The sequence below is a fragment of the Parambassis ranga genome, chromosome 22 (assembly GCF_900634625.1).
Source record: "Parambassis ranga chromosome 22, fParRan2.1, whole genome shotgun sequence".
Taxonomy (NCBI): domain Eukaryota; kingdom Metazoa; phylum Chordata; class Actinopteri; family Ambassidae; genus Parambassis; species Parambassis ranga.
This window is the reverse complement of record NC_041042.1, coordinates 12104203-12127291: the sequence shown is the minus strand read 5'-3', so window position 1 is coordinate 12127291 and position 23089 is coordinate 12104203. Positions and strand designations below refer to the sequence as shown.

The window sequence follows — 23089 nt, the reverse complement described above, 5'->3', positions numbered from 1 at the left end:
ACATTTGTGGAAAAAGTTGTAATAAGTTAGTAGAGTTATCAGGCTAGGTCACTCAGGGAGGATAAATTAAAGACTGAATAGAGTTCAGGACAAGCAACTGGACAACACACAGAACCTCAGAAAAAAAATTGATCAGAGATTGAGCTATGATGACTGCTCTATTTCAGCGCTGTGCTGGACCTGCTTAGATGTCAGTCACTTGAATTCTTTTCACTGCCCATTTGGTCCCAGCTAATTCAATGAGCCATGACTGAGTAAAAGTCAAAAGGGTGCTCTCGCAAGTTGAGTTTGATAATGGTAGGCCCAAGATATTTTAAATAATAAATGTGCTGAAATTTTCCTCGACTCAGAAAGACAGATGGAGAGCACTTAACGACTTTCTGCACCGTGAGTGAAATTTCACTGCGCATTACGCTAATGGAGTTGTGCTTTCTCTTTCTCGCTCTCACTCTCTCCTCACTCCTGCACACAGATGTTTGCAGTTGAATGTAATTATGGTCATTTATTTCCATCGTGGCCAACGAACCAGCATTGGTGGTGCAGTTTAACCATTTGCATTGCAACAATTATCGTGCTTCTAAACAAGCGGAATCACCTCAGCAGGCATCATGTTCTTCCTCCTCTCACCCTCCAACCGGGGGAGGAGACGAGTGAAATTCAAGAATCCTATGACATTAACTGGTTTTAGTGCATAATTGGTTAATGATGGGAGGGGACATTCTTAAGGGTTCGGGGGATAGAACAAGGGGCAATTAATTGCTGCAGTCACAGAGAAGAAAGAGATGGTTTCGGACCAACAAGTTGTAGAAGATGAGAAAGTTTCAGGCAATGAGGAAGAGGCTGCAGATGTTAAAGAGATTCAGAGGATGAGGGGGATTTAGATAATGAAGAGGAAGAAGAGGAGGAAGGTTAAGAGGCATGCAAGTTTCAGACTGTGCAGAGATTGTAAGGTTTCATAAGAGGATGCAGCTCCTGAAGTGGTTTTATATGTAGGATGAAGAGGGTACACAGAATGAGGAGTGTTAAGCAGGAAAAAGTGCATCAAGGGACAGGCTTGTATAGCCCCTTGTTAAGGTCGATACGCGATTCTTTTGACACTTCTCAGATTGCTGGCATAATCGCATGGTGCAAAACACACGGATTAAACCCATGAAAATGAACCAGGTGCTTGAAGCAAGGCTTTCTCATGTTTTTTTGATTAAGTCTCCTTACACTCAAAACAATCTGCAGCAAAGTATCCACTCCTGACGACTCAGTGATGTTAAGAAAGGCAAACAGAAACATTGTGCTCGCTGTACGCCAGATTCAGTCCCAAAGCTTGATTATGTGGCAACAGACTGTCATCTTAAACCACCTGGTCTGCTGGAAAAGGAAAACAAAGTAAAGCTTACACCGAGGTTTACACAAGAAAATTAAACTTTGGCAATGCTTAACAGACCATCTGCAACATGTGGACTTATTACTGTGATTAACCAAACTATGTCCTCATTCATTGTTGTGATGGTTATAATTACCTGGCTTACAAAAGGAGAAACATATCTGGTATCTTCTCCCTGTGTTTTATAATGGCTACACTACCCAACTTCATCATTAAAATCTGAAAGGAGCATGGACATTTTTAAACAGCAGATAAAAGCCCAAGAGGAGAAGAACTACACTCCCTGTGAGGCTGCTCTTATCACAGCCAGCCATCCCATCAGTCATTATAGATGTGACATACAAAGGCCATTCTCTCTTGGCCAGGTGAAGCTCAATTGCACTATATTTCACAGCACACACTCGCGCACACACAGTGAGTAAAATAACTTCAGCTGCAAAGAATGATGAGACAGACCTGCCAGATTGTGTTCGAATGTCACTGCAGCAGACTGAAGACAGAATCCCTTCTCACTGTTTTTACATATATCACACTGACCTATATGTTTGCTCTTTCACATGGGACATTATAGCCTAAAGACATTTTAGGAAAGTGTTTTACTCCTAAAATGAGAAGATCAATACACTAAATATGACGCTAACGCCTGCATCTTATCTTAGTATAAGGGCTACAAACAACATAACCAAATGCACTGATAAATACCTCATCAATACACCTTGTATCTCATCCATTTAATTTTTAACAGGAAAACACTATTGTGTGGTGTAAGTAAGGGTTCTGTCAATTTCTAGGGAGCAGCTACTACTTTAATAGTTGCCTGGCAACCTGGCAGTGATGTCAAGACTTTTCATTGTTAAGCTATTTTTTTTAAATGGGTCAAACTAGCGAGGTGCAGAGTTTGTTATGTTCAGGCGATGTTAAGCTAAACTCGGAGCGAGCTCAAACATCTGAGCAGCCTTTCTGCGACTGCTCTTTTTCAAATTGTTTCAGAGGGACGACGATGAGTGTCTGTGACCCCAGAGTTTGCAGTGTGTCCTGCACCACTGCCACCAGGCGGACCTTTGATGACAGCGTTTGTAGTGCTTTAATCTGATTGGCTGTTTAACAAGAGAATCAGAAGCTTAGTTTACGAAGTGTAGTGATCAACAGTTAATACATAGGGATTGAGCTTACAGCCTTACAGCTTGATATTGTTTTTAAATATTATGACTGCCACCTTCATCATTAGACATTTACTCTACAAGATATAAATCTGTGGAGTAATCTGGTGGAGTAGTGGATTATTTTTATAAACCTATAAACACAAGTCACTGAACATGATGTATAATGAAAATGAGCAAAGCAAATGAAAGAAAAAATATGACAGTCAAATGTATGTGACTTTTCTGTTTATAGTCCTGAGTGCAGTGTCTCTATTGTGTTATCAATGGGCTGAGGATGAGTCTGTCTACTTTTACAATAATGCCCAAATATGAACCAGTCCAGTCACATACCAGGAAGAAATGACTTGAAAATTATACCCTTTTAACAAAGAACAACATCAAAACAAAGAGCCATCAAGCTTAAACTCTATCTGGTGTTAAATGGTTATGGTCCTTACAAGCACATCGCTGTTTGTCTTGAAGACAAGCCTGGGCGTGTCCTGAGTAAAGCTGTGCTGGGGTAATTTCCCACCGAGGCCATCGTCGTCTCTCGCCTGGGGGGGAGAAATAATGGCTTCTTTTTACGAATGGACAAAATAAACAGGTGAACAGAGGCAACAAGGAAACTCAGAAATGGAAAACAGTACTGAGGAAGTTGAACAGAAATGATGACTGTAAAATGAATGAACAAGTCATTGGTTTGTGGACAAACCAATCAACAGGAAACAAAAACAGCATGTGAGTGTGCAGGCATGCATGTGCAGACAGTGAGGACGCTACCTACCACAGCAGTGTGTCTATTCAGACATTTCTCTTGAGACAAAAAGGAAAATTAAACATGTAATAGTAATTAAAAAATACACCAGCGCGTCTTTAAATTTGCCTATAAAGTAATAAGTAAAGTTTGATTTCAAATCTTATTATTTTGATGTGCCTAACAGGAAATTTTGAATTTGTTATGAAGTTCCTAATATCTCTATTTTGTCTGTTACACTGTTTGGTATAGTTTAAATAATAAGATATATGTGGGTTTATTTTAAATCATAAAAGATGAAGTAAACATGGCTTCCACGATGACGCTCATTAAAAGAAGAGAATTCTTACCTGACCTTAAGCCCCTTTCTCACAGTATTGTACCTTTATTGCACCCTGCTATACTGCACGAAAACTATGAAGGATGCCTTTAAGCAGACACCAGAGGTTCTCACAGAGCAGATCAATGGCTGTGTGACAGGGTGAGCCAGCACAGCCATTCCTTCATGCCCACTCTGAGTGCATGAACGAATGAATAAAGCCAAAATAAAGAAGTGATATATATCATAGCACAGTTTTTCCAAAAGGGATTTTCTAATTGGACAACATATATGAATCATAAAGAAATATAACATGAAAGGTTTAGGCAGAACCTGGGTAATGATATTAACAGATATTAATAACAATTAACAACAATTAAATCTGTGTAATAAGCAGGATATAATATGATGCTGTTGGACTGTCACACTGTGCCCTCATGGTAGTGATACTGTATACTGTACTACACATTCCTTTTTATTTCTCTGCTGTTAAAATTCAAAGCTCCTTTAAACATTCGCTGAGAAGGAGCCGCTGTCTCCTGCACTGTGTGAGTCATTAAGCGCAGTGTGAAAACTGAAGCAGTCCATGTTGTTATGCCAGGTGTGGGCATTTCTGTTACAAAAACAAACCAAAAAAGTTATTGGAGAAGCTTTGTCTGGCACAATGCCAAATTGCTCTATTGTGTTTAATTAAATGAAATGCACTTGTATATATATTATAGACCTCAGTGTGATATAATTAGTTCATATTTTACAGCCACGGGGCACTGAGCCACCGCCATCAGAAATGGAGAGTTAACCTCAATTATACATGTTCATCATGCCACGTGCAGCCCTGAGCGGACGCTTCTAACTGAGCCGACGCCGCTGACAGGTGAACCACCGGCCTGAGCAGCTCGCTTTCATATTATGTTCCCTTTAAATTCCTCCCTGTAACCTTTTGATTTTTCATGGGTAATTTGGCCTCCAGCTCTCTTCATCTCTTGATGATACCAAAGGGCAACTTTTTTTTCTTCCAGACTGATTGAGTTTTCCTCTGCTTCCATCTGCTTCTTTCACCTCCGGGTAGGGTTTCCCATTCCAAGCAGGGTGTAAATCACACAACGCAACCTCATGTCTCAAGGAATGTATTTGGGCTAAAATCTGAGACAACTGATGACAATGTTACAGGCAAGATTTTTAACTTTGTCACCAACGGTTGAAAGAAAAACCAACCGGTGTGTGTGTGTGTGAGTTATGGTGATTTTAGGAGCTGTTACTGTGTGTCCAAAGCACAGGCACAGGCACATCTCACGGACAGACAGGTAAACACACACTAACATTAATCACAATAGGCATTTGAAGACACCGAAACACATACACAGGCTCACACATTCAGTCGCTCTCTAACACACATGCACACAAAAAGATGCACCATTGTGCTATTATTCTGTCTCCAGTTTGTGCTCTGACCCTCTGGCCCTGCGCCAGTTCATTTGCATATTGTACTAATGAGGTGTTGGCACTGCGAACGAGGCGTGAGGCTCACACAGGGAGCCACACGCAGATAAAGGAGAAGGGAATGAAATAGATAGATAGATAGATAGATAGATAGATAGATAGATAGATAGATAGATAGATAGATAGATAGATAGATAGATAGATAGATAGATAGATAGATAGATAGATAGATAGATAGATAGATAGATAGATAGATAGATAGATAGATAGATTCGATTAGCACACTAGGGAAACACGGTTTCCTTGCCAGTTTTGCCTTTTTGTTAAAATGTGTCTTTTTGCTTCCATCAACTGCAGCTGCCACCCAGCTGAAGTTCCTTAAAAGAATGACAGAGCAGGACATCGTCCGGCGAGCCCCCCTCTGTCGGCGCCTTCGTCCTGAGGGGACGTCACGCCAGCTGCCACCACGCTAGCTTCCATCTGGGCATGCATACACGTCCAGGTGTGTGTGCCTGTCACCTGCCAAAAGAGCTGCGCTTCCCAAAGAAAGACTCTCGTAGGCAAGCTTTTCCAAATCCAAAGACAAACACAGCCGAGAGCACAAGAGATTATCCCAAATCCTGAAATGAAGGTGCAGTCCCGGCACTATGCAAATCACAGGCAAGAAATGCACTCTTCCAAAAAAAATGACAAGTTTGTTTTTTACTGTTTATGTTCGGGAAAGCAATCCCAACACCAATTCGCTTCAGTTTGCACTGCACTGTGAAGATTTACGCACTGATGTAGAAGGTCTGATATTGAATTTTTAAACACAGCTATTGTTGTCTAAAGGTTGTCTGGTAAGAAAATTTAACAAGGTGAGAACCTTGTTTTGATAATGATATTATAGCCTGTGTATCTATTTGAACCAATTTATTGTACTGAATCTCTTTTTAAAGAGTGCATCAAATGCTATTTGCTATTACCGAAATTGCTCTTAGATCTTTACAAGGTTACAAAGAGCATTTTCTTGCTTTCTTTCTCATCAGAATGCACCTGAAATACATACTTTGTCTGCAAATACAGAAATAAAACTGCAGTTTTTGTGCGACTTTATCACACCTACAGTACAAGTTTCAGAAACGACACAAAGGCATGCAAGTTCATGAGCGTGGCTTCACTTTTACAGTCTCAACGCCTAGTTAGTCTGAGTTACTTTTGTCTTTATTTGAGCTGAATGGCTGGCAGCTATGAGATAATCACCTTCCTCTCTGTGCCCTGAAGCTGTGTCAGGCAGGCCTCAAGGCTTCCTAACCACCAGTCAGTCTGAGCTCCAAGACACTTTACACATTTCATCACGCACACACCATTTACACAAGCAGCTACATTCACACACACACACACACACACCCTTGTCTCTCTTATATACCTTTACGTGTGTACCCTCCTTGGCAGCTGATGCAAAGTAAATTGAGTGTTCAGGAGCAGGGAGGCAACTACAGGGATGCGTGTGTGTGTGCTTGTGTGTGTGTGAGGTGATGTGACATTTCTGGGCTGACATGAAGCGGCACTCTGCCCCCTCGCGCCTGGAGGGAGCTCCCGGGGAAAGACACTGATGGAGGTCTGGGGTCTCGGGGGGAGAATTTCATGGTGTGAACAAAAAGCCTTGCACTGTGGCACAGACGACCTGTATAACACAAACTGTAGCCTCGCTTTACCTGCTCAGTGCTTTCATGAATGTTGTGGCTCATATGCATGCAATTTACCTTTTGATAAATGACAAATAAGCAACCTTCAAGCTGATTTTAAGCACAAGCAGTCTGGGTTTGTTTCCTATTTTTTTCTTTTTTTCTTTTTTTAGGAATTTCATCCCCAAAAACTCAAAAAAAAGCTGCTGTGCAAAGCAGATTGTTGGTGCCATTGCAACAGCAACAAGCAACATTTCATCAGTGCTGATGTTGCAGCAATGCATTTGTTACAGACTCCTGCATGCAGCATTTAAAATCCAGCCTATGAAGAGCTGGATAAAGTATTTTGGATAAATACTTTATCCAAACAGAGCAAAGCCATACTCTAACCTGCACCTTTCTGTCGCCATGCTTCACACTCATGCAGGGTAATTCATCACTGCTAATTGCCTAACTTAATCTTGGCAGCGTGTCCAATGAGAAAGCATGTTTATCAGTATATGTGTGGGTGTCAGATAAAGGGGAAAAACCACACAGCTGCGTGTAAAATCATGGCAGTTGAGCAGGTGAAAGCTAAAAATAAAATAAATAAATAAATTCAAATTCACACCTTTTAATCTTCCAAACTGTCAAAGATCAGAGCTGAAAAATTCTCAGTGAACTTTTCCCTTTTCGGTTGCTATCTCTCCCACACAAATTGGGGTTTTTGCAGTCTACACACCATGCAAACCAACACAGCGTACACACAGGGGTGCTAAGTTGCAGTGCATTACAAAACAAGAAAAAAGAGCCAAAGCAGTGTCTCTGAATCAATAGTGGACGCTCAGGAAGAGAATGAAAGCGAGCAGGCAGAGCGAGGTGACAGACAGAATAATTGAGTAGTACGAGCGGCGAGGAAGCAGCAACTTCCATACAAACTAATCCAGGGGCTTAAGGCACACAGTAAACAGGCACATAAGTGATTAGCCTGAGTTAAACTATCAATCATCTTTCACCACACACAAACGAGCACTACATTATGTGGAGTTATGCACAGATGTGAGAAAGTAGCAGCCATAGTCACCCTAGGAGGGGATTGGGTTTCATGGATGAGGCAGCTGAAGATATTTCATGCAACACAATGCCAGAGCCGCTGCCCACCCTCTACATCCCCTTTCCTCCCCCACGTCTCCTCTCTCTCTCTCTCTCTCTCTCTCTCTCTATTTCTATCGAAAGCACACGCAGACATGAGATACTTTTTTTTCAGCGATGACATTTTTTTTTCAGCTGGAAAAAAAATAGGAGAAAGCCTGCAGGCCGTGTTGTTGTGGCCAACCTTGTGGGTGCATGAGAAAAGAAACATGTGGGTATCGTTTACACAAATGGCCTGCATGAATGTGCGAGAGGCAGACAAAATATAGAATGTGAGCCGCTGTGGCAGAGCAGTGTTGGTGGTGTTTGAACATGTGCATTGTGCTGATGGATGAGGGCAACATCCAGCATGTCATACTGTCTAATGACAGGAGTGTATGCATGTAAATGATAGCATTTGTATAAACTGTGTGTGATGTGTCCTAAACAGTTGATGACATTGTTGAATCTATTCATACATTACATGTTCTGTTTAGATAGCTCAAATCCTAAAACTCTCATGTGCAATGCAACATTTAATAATAACCATAAGCTGTATCAGCGGCAGTGTTGCAACAAAGATCGATCCGCAGGATGGTCTAATTTTGGTGCAGTTTTGTTGTTGGAGCTTAGCAACTTGACAACAGAACTACCCAGACAAACACAGCAAAATAAATGATTTATCGTGCATCAATCAGTGCAGCTAACCAAGCCTTACAAATATAATTTATCCACTGGTAGGCTAAAGATATCAAGCAGAAGCTCCAGTAGCTGTGTCTAAATTGAGTGGCTGCATCCTTCGAAGGCTGCATTTGAGGACTGTTTCATGGTGGCACAGCCCCATATTTAAGGCTGCTTAAAATGCAACAGAGATAATTTCCTTGGATACAAGTAATGACGGGACACAAATGGGCCTTTACTAAGTGTAAAGTGGATTTAAATGGGTCAACAGCAGGTTCTAAGTAGTTGTGCTCTGCAAAGCAAAAGGTGAAGTACGTCATCGACCAGATAATGCTGGGATCAATGCCTCCTTCAGGAAGTAGGTCTAAAGATGCAGCAGACTAATTGCATTAACAATAATCATGCTATAATTGCAAAAAACTGGTTTTATATTAAAGCTTATATTGGAGCACCAGCCAAAAACAACAGATTTGTTACTGTGACAGAACTCATAATATCAGAGATATCTTCTAACACTGATATAATCCCCACTGTTACTTTGAATGTGAAAATTCCTATCACTTGAATGAGGAGCTGTCACTGCACTTTCAAATTTCAAAAATCGTCTGGTTAATGTAGAGAGCAGGCAGAGGACTGGAAAGAGCCTCTGTATTTACCCGCCGGTAACAGTGCAGCTTCACTGTGCACAAAAATGCCATGAGGTCAGAACATAACGCAGAGCTAATTAGGCTTAAACAAATGTCACATCCAAACTGAACAAACTAAAAATGCAGTGTACAGTAAGTTAACTACTGTCACACTGTTACTGCCTTTATATGTACTGTTGGGAGGTTTCTCCATATTGGCCTTCCCTTATTGATCTCTGATTGATATGGAGCTTCCTTGACAACATAGTTCCAAGTGACATTTTGATCAGATTTGGAGCTCTGTTACATACTCTTAAAAACACCTTGACACCATCAGGATCATTTGTCATCTTTACAACATTTAATAAAATAAAAAAATAAAACTACAAAGGTACTATAAAAGTAGATGAGCTAAAATGTTAAGGTAGAAAAAATGAAAAACATACTATGAGTACAGTAGACGCAAGGCTCAGCTTGATTCTCATGCTTTGGGAAAAAAGTGTCAGAAAGAAAAAGAAATTGGATATCACTAACTGAAATGAACAGACATACTCTTAAGTGCACCCCTATCTGATTCCTGCTTCAGTGCAGTGCTTGAAAAGTGATTATGTTTGGATGAATAACTGACTTCAGGACAGACAAGCAGGAGAGTAAAACACATCATACTCACGGTGTAATTCCTTATATATCCCAGCTTTTGGTACAAAAGAGAAAGGAGATTTGTTTAACTATACAGTCACTGGGGGGAAATGAGAATACAACAACAACTGTGATATTTGCTGTCTGTGCCTCACAGTGACCAAGACATTTTGAAGTTGACCGCCTGAAGGTGTGATTTATACCTAATGCTTTCTGAAGAAAACTAATGATGAGATTTTGAAGACAGAAATTTCTAGTTAAAATGACCTTTTGATGTCATTAGTCAGAATTTAGGGTGATAATTACTGGAGCTACACCACATAGTCTCTTCTCGCTTTAAAGGGACTATTAAAATTCATTTACTTCTGCCAGAAGCAGAGCATGGTGAGTTATATAAAACATTTTAAATTATGTTAAATGGTTTCTGGCAGCAAACATACAGCAAGCACTGACTGTTATTAAGAGAATTTACTTTTTACACAACAAAATAATAATTTTGTGTAAATAGCACATATTGCTGTGGACTCTTAAGCCCCTTTCAGACACTTAATTAATATGACTCACCAGTGGTCTTGATTGGACATAGCAATGTTTATGGATGGCTGAATGGCATGGTGTTGAGAGATATATATGCACAAGATCACAAATGAGGAAAAAGCCCAGACATCAGTGCACTTTTAAGGACCTGCGGCAGCTTTTTTGGCCGAGGCTTCCACCCACATCCAGGACTAGACAATATATGCAAAGTGGAAGGAGATGCAGTAGACTCTAATCTTTTGTATCTTGCAAATATTGCGGCTCTCTTTGCAACAAGGTACAGACTGAAGCATCGAGCAACATTATGGAAACGTCTAAATGCCAGAATGCCATTACTGTAACAGACTGATGAAGCAAGCTTCATCATTTGAATTCACATGCAGTGTCTGGAAGGGGCTTTAGCTGCACAACAGCACAAGGCTTTTTATGCACTCATTTCAATCAGTATCAGCTAGTCCATTATATGTAGGTGTTACATATGGTTGGCCTGCCGATAAACAGCACTCAAACAAGATGGAAAGATTTACTGCGTAAGTTCTACTTGGAGATCGTGTAAGCTTATTGCCCTGGAAACTGGATGGTGAAATGGCACAACTAACTCAGGAGGATGTATTAGGATATAAGAATGGTAATAGCACCTGAATTATATTTCCAACTCATGCAACTTACCATGTCTTAGCATCTCATTTACATCCAAACCAAGCTGTTTTAGTTCCCTAAACATCGACCACCCTTAACCAAAGCTAATATAACTTGTTCACTAACGCAAACTATTTGACATTTTGGCATTTTTGCACGGCCTTGAGACTAGCATATGATTTTCCAAACTGTTCCGCACCGTTCCTGCTTCCCACTTTAACTGTGTTATAATGCATATGCATGTTTTCCTGCATGTTCTATGAATTTTGGGTTGTTTTGTTTATTTATTTAATTATTTTGTTTTCCTACGTAGACCTCAGTTCCATGACATGAAGATTTGTTGCACGATTTTACCTTGTTTCTCTTGAAATAGGCTCTGCGGCAGGCAGCAAAGCACTTTTCACTGCAGAAGCTCTTCAGCTCGCTCCCCATGCTCAGAGAATAGCGTTTGACACCGACTTTCTGGCACCAGGCACACATGATCTGCACGTTGGATGCATCATCATCTAGAAAGAATGAGAAAAAACACAATTGTGAAAAATAGTATTTATTCTGCAAAATTAGGCCCTGGAGTCACATGTTTCTCACACTTTTCTTAAGCTTAGGATTCTAATAACAAAAAAATATGTTACAGTACTTGCTAAGAAGTCAATCAGCATGCTACACCTAGCTGCTGGGCTCAAATCTTTGTGAGATTCAAGGTACAAAAGAAGGATTTATAATGAAGCCCTGCCAGAGCAGAACCAGATGTAAAGTGCCTATTTGTGGCTGTGCTCTGTGGGTATTAAGAGAGCCTGAGGTGGACACAGGCATGCATGTTGCTGATGACACAGAAGGTGTGGTCTCCTTTTGAAACTTACTCATAGATTGTGTAAAATCTAAAATGAAGTGTTTGAGTAAAGTTTTATCCCCCCATTACACAACTCAAATTTCTACTCACAAAAATTAAAACTTAAGTAAAGCTGGAGTTTAATGTTTTTATTTCTATTCCTAAATTATTCAAGATGAGGGCAGAAAAACAGAAAAGGATTTTTTTCCCACTGAAAAGTGTGTGGACTGTTTCATGGCCTGTGTGGGAGGGTAGCCGAAAGTATGTCAAAAGTCGAACAGAAGGCATTGTAGAAAAAAATAATAATAAAGGACAGAAAGAGCAGGTTTGTACCCAGACCTGATCTGTCTCTTCGTCTTGGTATCACCTAACCTGAAATGTGGCATATTATTACTCTGCATTCTGTGGTTTTAATGAAACCTGCTAACCATCTATCATGTCATCCAACTAGAAGTAATTGTGGTATTTATATGCAATTCAATGATAACACAGAAGTCTAAGATTTATGGTTAGCTTAACTGTAGCCCCCAAACCTCCACACATTCCTCTTTGAATTGTTCTAATTCTGGAGTAAATCATGTTTTTAACAAGAACAAATCTACCCTCTTGTTATAACCATTAGCTGCCGTGTAGTAGCTGTAGTGTTGCTGTGTGGTCAGCGTGAGCAACAAATTATTTTAACAGACCCTCTGTGGCAGTGAAATGCCTCTTCTGTGGTAAACTGTGACTGCTGATGATGAGCTGCGGGCTTTTAGTGCCATCGCTGCTGAAATGAGAGAGATCCTCCGAGATTCCCTCCAGTATCTCCCAATTATCACATTATGACTACTCGCGGGTGTGAGGGCGAAAAAACGCAGGCCCATTAGTCTTTCACCTCTGTTCACCTCCTTATCGCACGCTGGCCAGGCTTTTCACCTCTTGCAGAGCTTAATGGATCTACAGGGCCATCAGATTTTAAGTAAAGACTAACTCACAATTAAGGGAATAACTCCCCGGGGCCCTAAAGACAGCACAGTGGACCTAACATGCATATTTTATGTCTGTCTCTACCCTCTGCTCTCTGACTCATTCCTATAGTCTCTCTGCCTTTTTTGTGTCTGTCTGGATCACTGCCCACTGCAGTGATAGGAGAAAAAAAACAAGAAATAGCTTAATTCTAAGCTGACTGGGTGGGTGGAACAGGGTTTGTACATTGCATGGAAAAATGTATGCAGCACAGCATAATGAAGAGGATCGAAGGCCAGTGTGAAATCACAACATCTTTCACAATATCTCAACATATCCTGGCACCTCCTAACAAGCTCGTCTTAAAACACACATCTGCATGAGGGGGAAAAAACATGCCAGTAATTATGCAGCCTCTGTACTAAATGCCACCGTCATTCGCCGTACCTGCACCTCAAAAAGGTCCTTTGTCGGATTTTGCGGGGGCACATGAATAATTCAGACTATGTGTGGAGGTTTGGGGGGTGGGTTGGTGGGCTGGTTGGGGGGGGGGGTTGGAGGGGGGGGGCAAGTTGAAGGAGGTGTCGGCCGGGTGGTTAGTTGGTGCTGAGCTTTAAGTGGGACCACACCATCTGTTTCCCCGCCTAGGCAGGGCCAGCGGGGACTCCTCTTGGGCGATGCCAAGGCGGCTCGTTCCCTCCGCCGGGGCGTACCAGCCTCCTGTCCACAGCAGACGCATGGGATAATGAAGCACTCTGTCTGGCCGAGCAACACGGACATTTCCTCAGAGAGTTGATGGGGTAATATTGACACTTGGGCAGGTGGAGAAAAACAAGGTGTACAGCAGGTAGCTAGCTCATTAGTCCCTGCCTGATATGGAGGCATTGCAAAGACACTGAAACTTTTAATGCTGCATAAACATTCAGTTTTCATGCCAGAATCAGCAAGTGTAATATGATGTACCTGTATAACAGCTGCACATCAGCATCACTCATGGGCTAAAAAAGACTTTTGTTCATAGCGTGAAAGCTTAGTAAGAACTGTTTACACTGGTTCTGAGGTGGGCTGGTTTAGTCACTGCAGCACATAGTGACAGTTTTGAAATGTTTTCTTGACAAACAAGATCACCCATATTTTAATTTATCAATGCTCTCTACCTGCAGGGGGCTTGATCAGTGGCGGGGGGATCATGGGCATGATGATAGGCAGGTTGCCATGCTCCTTTGTACTTGGCGTGGAGGTGGACGGCGTAGTGGAGGGCTCTGTGACTCCATTCCTGGAGGCCGGCAAGGAATGGGAGCTGTTGGCTCGATCTGGAGAGCCGTCACTGTTCTCTGCTGAAGCTGGCATTTTTGGCAACGAGTTTTCTGGGAGGCAGAAAAAAGTCAAATGTTTATTGACCAAATTATGATGAACAATGTATCATAATATCAAAAAATTCACTCCGTATATTTGACCAGAGTGTTGAAATATGTTTTAGAGTTATCAGCAAATAGCTGCAGAATATCAATACATGTGTTCAGACCACAAGGTACTACCAGCAAGACTGAGATTATGCTCAACTTTGTGGCACCATTCCATTAACCATTAACTTGGAGGTAAACAAAAGACAACATGCAACACAAACCCAGCTTGAGCAAGACAAAAAATACCAGAGCAAAGGAAGAAGTGACTGAAAGAAAACCAGATAATGAGGTAAAGCTTTGTTGGTATATTTTTTCCTTGGAACATGCTGTTAACAAACCTACTACACAGCACCACGTGAATTCCTGGGGTCAAAAAGAACTAATAAAAGGTTTCACTCTGCAGCTCCCCTTCTTCTTTAGCATCTTTAAGCATATTGTTTTGGTTGTACAACAGCAACTTCAATTGTTATCATTTTTCTGTGAAAAAAGCACTAAAAAATCCACTGCACACAACCTGCATCAACAGAACAAAAGACATCGTGATTTTGAAACTTTGCTCCCTTCTCTTCAATCCCACAGGAAAATTAAAGAAAAAAAATCCACTAATGTTTTGATTCCATTACTTAGTGAAAAAAACTGTTTCAACTCATAAAGAGGTGTAACAGTCCCAAAATTATGGTACCTTTATCCATTAATGAGAAGGTAATATTGACACTACCCTCATTATCATGTTATCAGCATGATCACCTAATAGAGGGTGTTAAAAACCAGTCACACACCAAAGTGTCACGCTGCGTGTTGGAATGTCGTACCTTTGAGCACAGAGATGTGTTGTGGCGTCTCCCCTATGTCCAGGTTATCAGAGTCTCTCAGCTCCACCTTGTCGTAGCCGTACCAGCCCAGCAGTTCGTTCATGGTGTTCTCTGCAAAGCTCTGCAACACAAACAGGAAGCTGTTTAGACAAAACAACAAAGCTGTGGACTAAAAATAAGTGAGGACCCGCTTTAGTTCATTTCATGCTACAATACTAATGAGCAGTGATGCAGTAAAAACAGTAAGTTAAAAATGAGTACCGTAATGTTAACACATGAAATATTCATCTTACCAGTAAAGATCTGGAATAAGACAAAGGAAAATGAAGTGTGAGGTGACTTGCTACAAGTACTAATGCAGGATTTTAGGTATTTTATTTATCATGCCTCTCTTCAGACCTTGACTTGCTCTTCAAATGTGCACACAACATTCCTTTAACTAATTAGGTAGAGATTTTGTGATCCCACTAAAACTTTAAAGCCGTGTCCCAAGAAAACTACAGTGAAGGGTTTTTCCCTCCAGGTCCTCTTCATAAGTACAGGTCAACCTAATTGGGGCCAACTCCTGTCCAAACGCTGCAGTGTGCATCTAGCTGAACTAATGGCCCCTATCACAGCACAATAAAAGAGGAGGATCTTATCAGAGGGTAATAAAGAGAATGGGAACCCTATCACAGCACACGAACCACCATAGAAAACATATCAAATTACAGTCAAACAGAGACTGCAAAGACACGGTAGAGATAAGACATTGATGAACAGGTTTTTAAATGTGCATTCTCAGTTCTAATTAGTTTTCTCTGCATCACTAAAACTGACTCATTCATGCACTTCATCTAACAGAGGAAACAACAAATGAAAGATCAGGTATTTACTCACTGTCCTGTACTTTATTGGACATAGGGCATATGTGGACATGACCACTTTGAGTGACAGTCCACTGCTACTCTACTTCTTTGTCTGTATGTGGGTTAACTGGGAGTTTAGGTGGACTGTATTTTGATATTTACGATTATCTGAGTAAAGGCACTAAATGCTATAAAAGAGCCACACCAAGTCGTGACAGTGAGTTGCTGACAGTGACTGCAGGTATGTGAATGCATGTAACTGAATATATTAAACTCTATCTGCAGGTGAAACATTAAAGTATTTCCTCCATAACAGCCCCCTCACAACTCAATAAACACTGTACTCAAAACAAAACCATAACCTGCTAATGCATACAACCCATTATCACCACACACCTCTCAGCTGGAACGTTCCCAGAAGCATTTGGCCACTGAACCGTAAACTGTGGTAAATGGTTCAGCTATCATTTAACTCCAAAAAAAAAAAAAAAAAAACACATGGAGGCTAAATTTGCTTTCTGGAAACTTCTGCAGTAACTGACGATGCATCAGCTTTAATTATTTGGACTTTGTGGAAAAGAAATTATTCACATGTGAAATAGCAATCCGTTTACAATCATATTATTAATTTAAACAAACAGAATGTACTTCTTACTCTAAACTGAGAGGACACACTTTAGTTCAGTTCCTCATGTTTCAGCCTCTGTACATTAATCTCAGCACCAGCCATCACTCATCAGTCACTTCATCAAGCAGTTAAATGTCATTTAGAAAGAGCTCCTGTCGATATGTCAGAGCCAGAGTGATCATGTCAGTGGTTCATTGCCTCCCTGTACAACTGACTTTGACTTAGATGATCTAAATTTACTCCAATGTGCATTTCTTGTGTGTGACAGAAAATAAATGAAGATATTGATGGCTATCAGGTGGGAAATTCTGAAATATATTTGAAATGAACAGCCACTTATGCTGTATGATGGTATGTTTCAAAGTATCAAAACTTTTATAAGTCCTGATTTCTCAGGAAGGAGTGGTAGAGGCAACTCTAAAGTGTTGATCTGTGTTTTCTTATGGATGAGAAAGTGACTGTACATAACACAAGAACTACATGTGTGCCGTTAAACTAAATGTATAAGGTCACAGTGGAGATATTCTCCACTGCTTGAATGGCTCAGTGGACAATGAGCGTGGAGCCACAGCTTGCAGACAACAGGTTGACTCAATTATTTGATACAAATTCAATCAACAGAGCACCAACAGAAAGTGCAGTTTAGATATTGCTTACAGTGGATTTATAGTGTAGGGAAATACAAGTGGGACTGAGCCCCCCCCCCCCCCCCCCCCCCCACACACACACACACACACACACACATTTAGTATCTCTTTGCATATTTGAGACACTGTGGCACTGTATAGGAGTGACAGTGGCACTTTTCCTCCTGCTTCCTCAGCACATTTGCACCATTTCTAAGCATTTTAGAGCGAAATTCATGATGTGTGGTATTTGTATCTCGGAGTAGTAGCACTGCTCTCAGATCAGTTTTGCCTCAGTTTGCTTTGTTCAATGTAGAAGTGTCTGTGAAGACGAAGAACTTATTGTCTAAATGCTAGGCTGGCATTATAAATGAAGAATGACAGGCTTTATTGATCTGTCTGTCATGAAATACTCGCTGTGGTGGGGTGGTCAGTGGGCAGACGTGGCACAAAGGTGGAGGGTGACAGGTGGAGTCAGAGCACCCTGATGTGGCGAAGAAACTGTGCATACACATTAAAGGTTAGATCAGCACTTAACAATGAAAAGATTTGCAGCAAATATTTACGGTGATTAAAGTCTAATCCAAACAGTTATAAGCGCTCTTTTTTTGCCACAGAGATGTTTTAAAAATGGCAGTTAATGAGGACAGCTCAGATGTAACGACACTTCTGCTTGAACAATGATGAGTGACAGCAGTGCTCTCTCTGCCTGAAGGTTCCTGGAAGTCAGATTTAGTACCGCGTCCTGAGCACAGCTAAAGTTAGGTTCTGACAGCTAGTATATACACAACCATGCTGTCACCCACGGAGACACGCTGTGAACACATTTCCCACCCTCCCTGTGTTTGTATTTGCATGCTCGCACTTTATTCAGCAGCATTTTTATTGCAAAAATTCACATACATGCAGGTCAGATTAGAGTGATTATTATACTGGCTATTGTTTATATTAATCAATAAATCTTTAAAATCAAAGTCACACACAAATGAGTTCTTCATATTTCCACTAGCTGCTAATTGTTTTTCTCAATTAACTGATTAACTAATTACTTTTCTGCATTCTGGAAGAACATCCCACCCTGTATGATTTTTAACTGAACAATGAGGAAAATCTAAAAACAAAGAAGAATGAAATTCCCCATTATTTTGTTTAACACGGTCACTACATGTCATACTCATGGGTAACAGTGATCAACAATCTGCTAAAAGGAGGCAGAGCTCTGACTCAAAAAGCACACACTGGCAAGCACAAGTGCAGCAATTAGCCCAACTGCAAGGATGAAAACCTGAGAAGAAAAAATCATCCAGGAGAAAATCCTCCTTTTGAACAAATGAGTTGGAGCATAACCCGGGTTGAATGTTCTCCTGAGTAAAAACGGATGTAGCTGTAAAATAAGCACATCGCGCAGACAAAAACACAGCATCTCTCTGTGTCTCCCTTTCCTTCCTACCACCCTGTCCTCTCTGTTACCCTACTACTTTGAGAAAGTGGGAGTATTATTAAGAGTGGAATCTAATCCTTGTTGGCTTCTCATCAAAGCAGCAGCAAAAACTTTGGCTGTAGGTGTGCAGGGGAGGAAGAGGCACAGTGGTAGCTACAGATGTCTATATGTTACACTGGATGTAAAGCCTTTTTATGTGGTTTTAACAGATAGCATCTCTGTTTATAAGCTTTATCCTAACAACGCCTTTGCAAGGCTTTGGTCTGCAGAAAAATCTGATTTCAATTAAATTTAAATAATCTAATCTCATGAAGGTGATCCATGTTAAATAATCTGCAATTGATATTCAGATCCAAAAATCCTCATCTGCTCTTACTGGTCATTATTGCCCACTTACTGCAAAGTTATCACCTTGAATTACCGTAGTACATTTCACAGTGTGGGAAAAATACACCTTTCCTTTGCCAACTATGCCACAAAGCTGTTGTTAAATGACTCAACTGCACAGCCCATACTTTTAAAGACTCCATTTTTAAAACAAACAAAATGTAGTTGTTGCTATGTGCATGAGCTGAGCCATGGGATAATGACCAGAACAAGATGGAGATAACAGGTGGCTAAAATAAGATTTATCCACACAGTAGCTGGGATTATGCTCCAAGATCAGGTAAAAAATCTTGCTTTATAGGAAGGCCCAACTGAGGCCCTGAGGCCGACCCAGGATGTGCTAGAGGGTCTTTATATTCTAGCTGGTCTGGGTATCCCACCAGGAGGAGCTGAAAGAACTTGGATGCCTTGGAAGTCTACGCCCCCTTCCTGCCCCCTCTTTCCACCAGGACCCTGGTGGACTAAAAGATCTGAAGCCTGTGGTCCAACTCTGAAATTAACCGAATCGAAGTAAACGTTTTTACCACAGTAATTATAAGGCTCCAATAAAAGCACAGTCACCACTATATTGTCCAGGCCATCCAGTGACACTGAGTGTAGTGATTGTGGTTTTTGATGACTTCACACATGTAATTTTTTAACAACACAAAAGCCAAAAAAAGCCTAAAAAAAATAATTACAACAGCTTTCAAAAAGATATGAGGAGCCTCCAATAATTACATGCTGTGTACTTTTTAGGAGAAAACAACACAATATTTCTTCTACAAACACCATTAACTGACTGTAGATGACTGAATCCACTTGACTTTTTAACTCTGTGGTGCTGTGACATCAGTAGTTTATGCCCCCAAATATCTTCTCTTCTCCATTTAGCTTCTATCCACCTTATGCTGCCTCCTCTAACACAGTGCAATGACTTCATAACTGTACATATATCTGTCCAGGGAAATCTCCTCAGGCTGCAATAAGTCCTGCATTTATGAAGCTTATTCAGTTGTCAGAGAGGAACTACAGGTTATATTGAACTCAATCACAAATATTAAGTGAGGGTGCCTCCTTTATTGTGATCGTATCTGTTCTTAAAAAAAGGAATTTTCAGTACCTTTGTGCATCTGCAGTATACTTAGTGGTGTACACCGGTGCATCCAGTGCACAGCTCACAAGCTGACACTTCTCTGCCATGTTTACAGCAGCTGAACACAAAATAAACATTAAAAATCCTGCTTCTACAGTCCTACCCCTTGTTTTCCTTCAGTACGACCCAGACATGTCCAGCAAAGCTTGTGGTAATGATGATGGTGGGAACTGGATACCTTGCGGGTAGAAACCAGAGCAGGTCACAGTACACCGTGATAAAATTCCCAAATCCACACGCCAAGTTTCCCTTTGCCTCCTCCTCCTCCTCCTTCTTCTCCACTTTTCCACTCCCCTGCTCCCTCTCTCCTCCTCTGCATCTGCCTCTCCTCTGCTTTCATTTCCCTCTACTTTCCTTGATATCTGATCCAGCGGAGACACTCGGGTTACAGTTTTTACAGCTTAGCCAGCCCAGTGCTGTATACATTCCTTTCTCCCCTGTTTCTTACCCTACTCTCCAGCCTCTTCTATCCCCTCCATGCCCACTCCTCCTTCTACTCGTTTACTCGCCGGGGCTTATTTTACAGTGGCGCACATTAAGCAGCCAGATGAAGGAAACATTGTCAGACTGTTTGGTTTTTCAGAGTATGATCCCTCAGAAGGGTACATTGTGTCTCTCTCTCTCTGTTTTTTTCTCCTCAAGCTTTGGTCTGAAATATTGAAAATGAGAGACTCTTAAGAGGAGAAGGAAACAAACTGAGCCTCTTTGTCGACTGCGGAAGAAAAAATCTAAAACTTTTCCACGGAAAATCAATACATGAAGCTTTAATTAGAGAATTTACCAACTGAGTGCATGTTATGTTAATTTAATAATAACCCCAATTATTAAACTAATGTGTGTGTGTGTGTGTGTGTGTGTGTGTGTGCGCGCGCTACATCTAACTGCAGGTGTAACCTTCCATTAGTGGATCCTAAATGAACTGTGTAGACAACATCTCGTGCGATCTTGTAAAAGATGAAATACAAGGTGGCTACAATCGAACTTGTTTAGCCTTTTGAAAGTGTTTTGACACCTTAACCACATCTGCTGCTCCATTTAGTAACTTCCGCCAGTATTGATGGAGATATTGAAGTTGTCATGGGAGAGTGTTGCCTCCACCCGCCACCCCCACCCTTTGCACCATTGGCATAACTCCACATCTTTATATTGACATATCGTACAAATCCACAAGGCTTCTGACATTTTTATTAGCTCACACTAACACAAAAACCGCCGTCACAATACCACTAATGACAAATTAAGCTGCTTCTGTCAAATGAGATGTTTAACTGACGTGTCACCTCTCCAAAACATGTCATAACAGACGTCAATTCTCTGAATCTTGAATGATGACCAGTGTCACAAAAATCTATCATCTAACAGCGAAACACGGACGCAGACACAGACCTGCAAATAAAACATCACTTCTGAGTGATGACTGGCATCATATAATTACATGGTCAATGTGATAAATTATCAGAGGAGACATTTTCCAAATAGATTTCTGCCTGATAAACGTGCTCTATAATAATGACAGAAATGACAAAATCCAACCTGGACTTCATGGGCTCAAATTTTGACAAGACCACCCCCTCCTGGGCCCTAAATGCTGCTCACAAAGATTTAAAAAACAAAAAGCTCCACTGAGATTATCTCTAGCACAAAGTGAAGACATTTCTCCTTGGAGAAACCCTGCGTGACACCCCCCACCACACCTCCCACCACACTGCATCATCCTTCTCTTCTGTCCATGAGGACCAGACAGTGAAAGCATGGGTTCACTTTATTCATTAACAAACTGGCAATTAAACATATTTCACATTTAAACATGAAATATGAATCTAATAAAATGCTGCTACTTAATGAATTCACCTTCTTTTGCAATTTAGGCAAGACAACTAAAGACTTAAGGTATCTGTTCAAATTCTTACAATAGATTATAATATGAGCAATATTATTGTAGTTTACTAAAAGCATCTTTGGCAGCCAACCATCGTGCTATTTTCTAACAGATGCATGTTTTTTAGTTTTTTTACAGTAAGAGGAAAGAAGCAGTGTACATGAACGCGGCTGGTATTTTGGAGCGGCGTCTACATTACAACAAGGCTTTATTCCAGGGTTGTCTCAGGACGCTCAAAGCCAGCAGCACCATCGCGTTTCCTCCGACAGCCTTAAAAAAAAACACATTTTTTGTTTTTATTCTCCCTGTGATCACCTGCACATGCATCCCATAAGAGAGAAAACACTAAGCGCGTATGTTTCTCCGGCCAAATGTGTACAAACAATGAAAAGATGTAGACAAAGCGGACATACAGGCTGCCTCACATACACACACATACATAAAATGCCATAACACTTTCTTGCTCCACAATTAACCGCACGGAGCTCAAATATCACAATGTGCACAGAGCAAAGACAGAAACAGAAACAACGTGTGGGCTGAATATTGACCAAGGGAATCGAGCAAAGCCCGAACACAGCAGACAATGTGCTCTTGTCGAGTGCGTAAAGCACACAGACGCACATCTGGATCACACGCCTCTGGGCAGCTGGTCAACACACACACACACACACGCACATAAACACAAAAACACACGACTCAGAGGCATTCCCACATAACATCGTGGATAGAAGAGTGTTCCCCTCATTGATTTATACTAATTATGCACACTGGCTGCTCTCCCTTGCGCCGTAGTGTACTAGTATTAATAGTAATAGTAGAAGCGCTGTTGACGCCTTCACTGACGCACTGGATTTTCCATGGGTAGCCTAAGCCATGAAAGGCAGGGCACAAACATTATGACATGAAGCGACAGGAAGGTGCACAGTATTCCTCCACTGACTCAAAACTTAATAGTATAGTAGCAGAGTGAATGGATGCCGCATCCATTGTGCAAGGCGGTACGTTGGCAGGGTGCGCTGCTGAGGCTGGCATACAGCGTGGATGTGACAATAGAACTTGGGTACAAAATACACACACTGACACAGAAATCAAAGTTTAACTATCATGCAATCATTTGCACTTCCGTGTATCATCTATTTCCACTGAAGACGCCTGGTTAGTGCTTCATCACACATGCATGCTCCTCACAACCACTCCACGCGTAATCACATGCAGCTG

The 23089-nt window shown here is 41.1% G+C and overlaps 1 protein-coding gene across 2 annotated transcripts in view; it reads right to left on the bottom strand.

The window, feature by feature from the left end:
* Positions 1-23089, bottom strand: part of sobpa (sine oculis binding protein homolog (Drosophila) a) — a 32517-nt gene that overhangs the window by 9054 nt on the left and 374 nt on the right. Inside the window, exons 1-5 of one of the 2 annotated variants that reach the window (XM_028396344.1) lie at positions 20093-20225; positions 14925-15045; positions 13864-14073; positions 11287-11438; positions 2979-3074 (exon numbers count right to left, since the gene is read on the bottom strand). In XM_028396344.1, coding sequence (XP_028252145.1) covers positions 2979-3074; positions 11287-11438; positions 13864-14073; positions 14925-15027 — 561 coding nt within the window. In that variant the 5' untranslated portion in view covers positions 15028-15045; positions 20093-20225. Of the gene's footprint in view, positions 1-2978; positions 3075-11286; positions 11439-13863; positions 14074-14924; positions 15046-20092; positions 20226-23089 lie in introns of those variants that run through there. The other variant, XM_028396343.1, reaches the window with a different exon arrangement.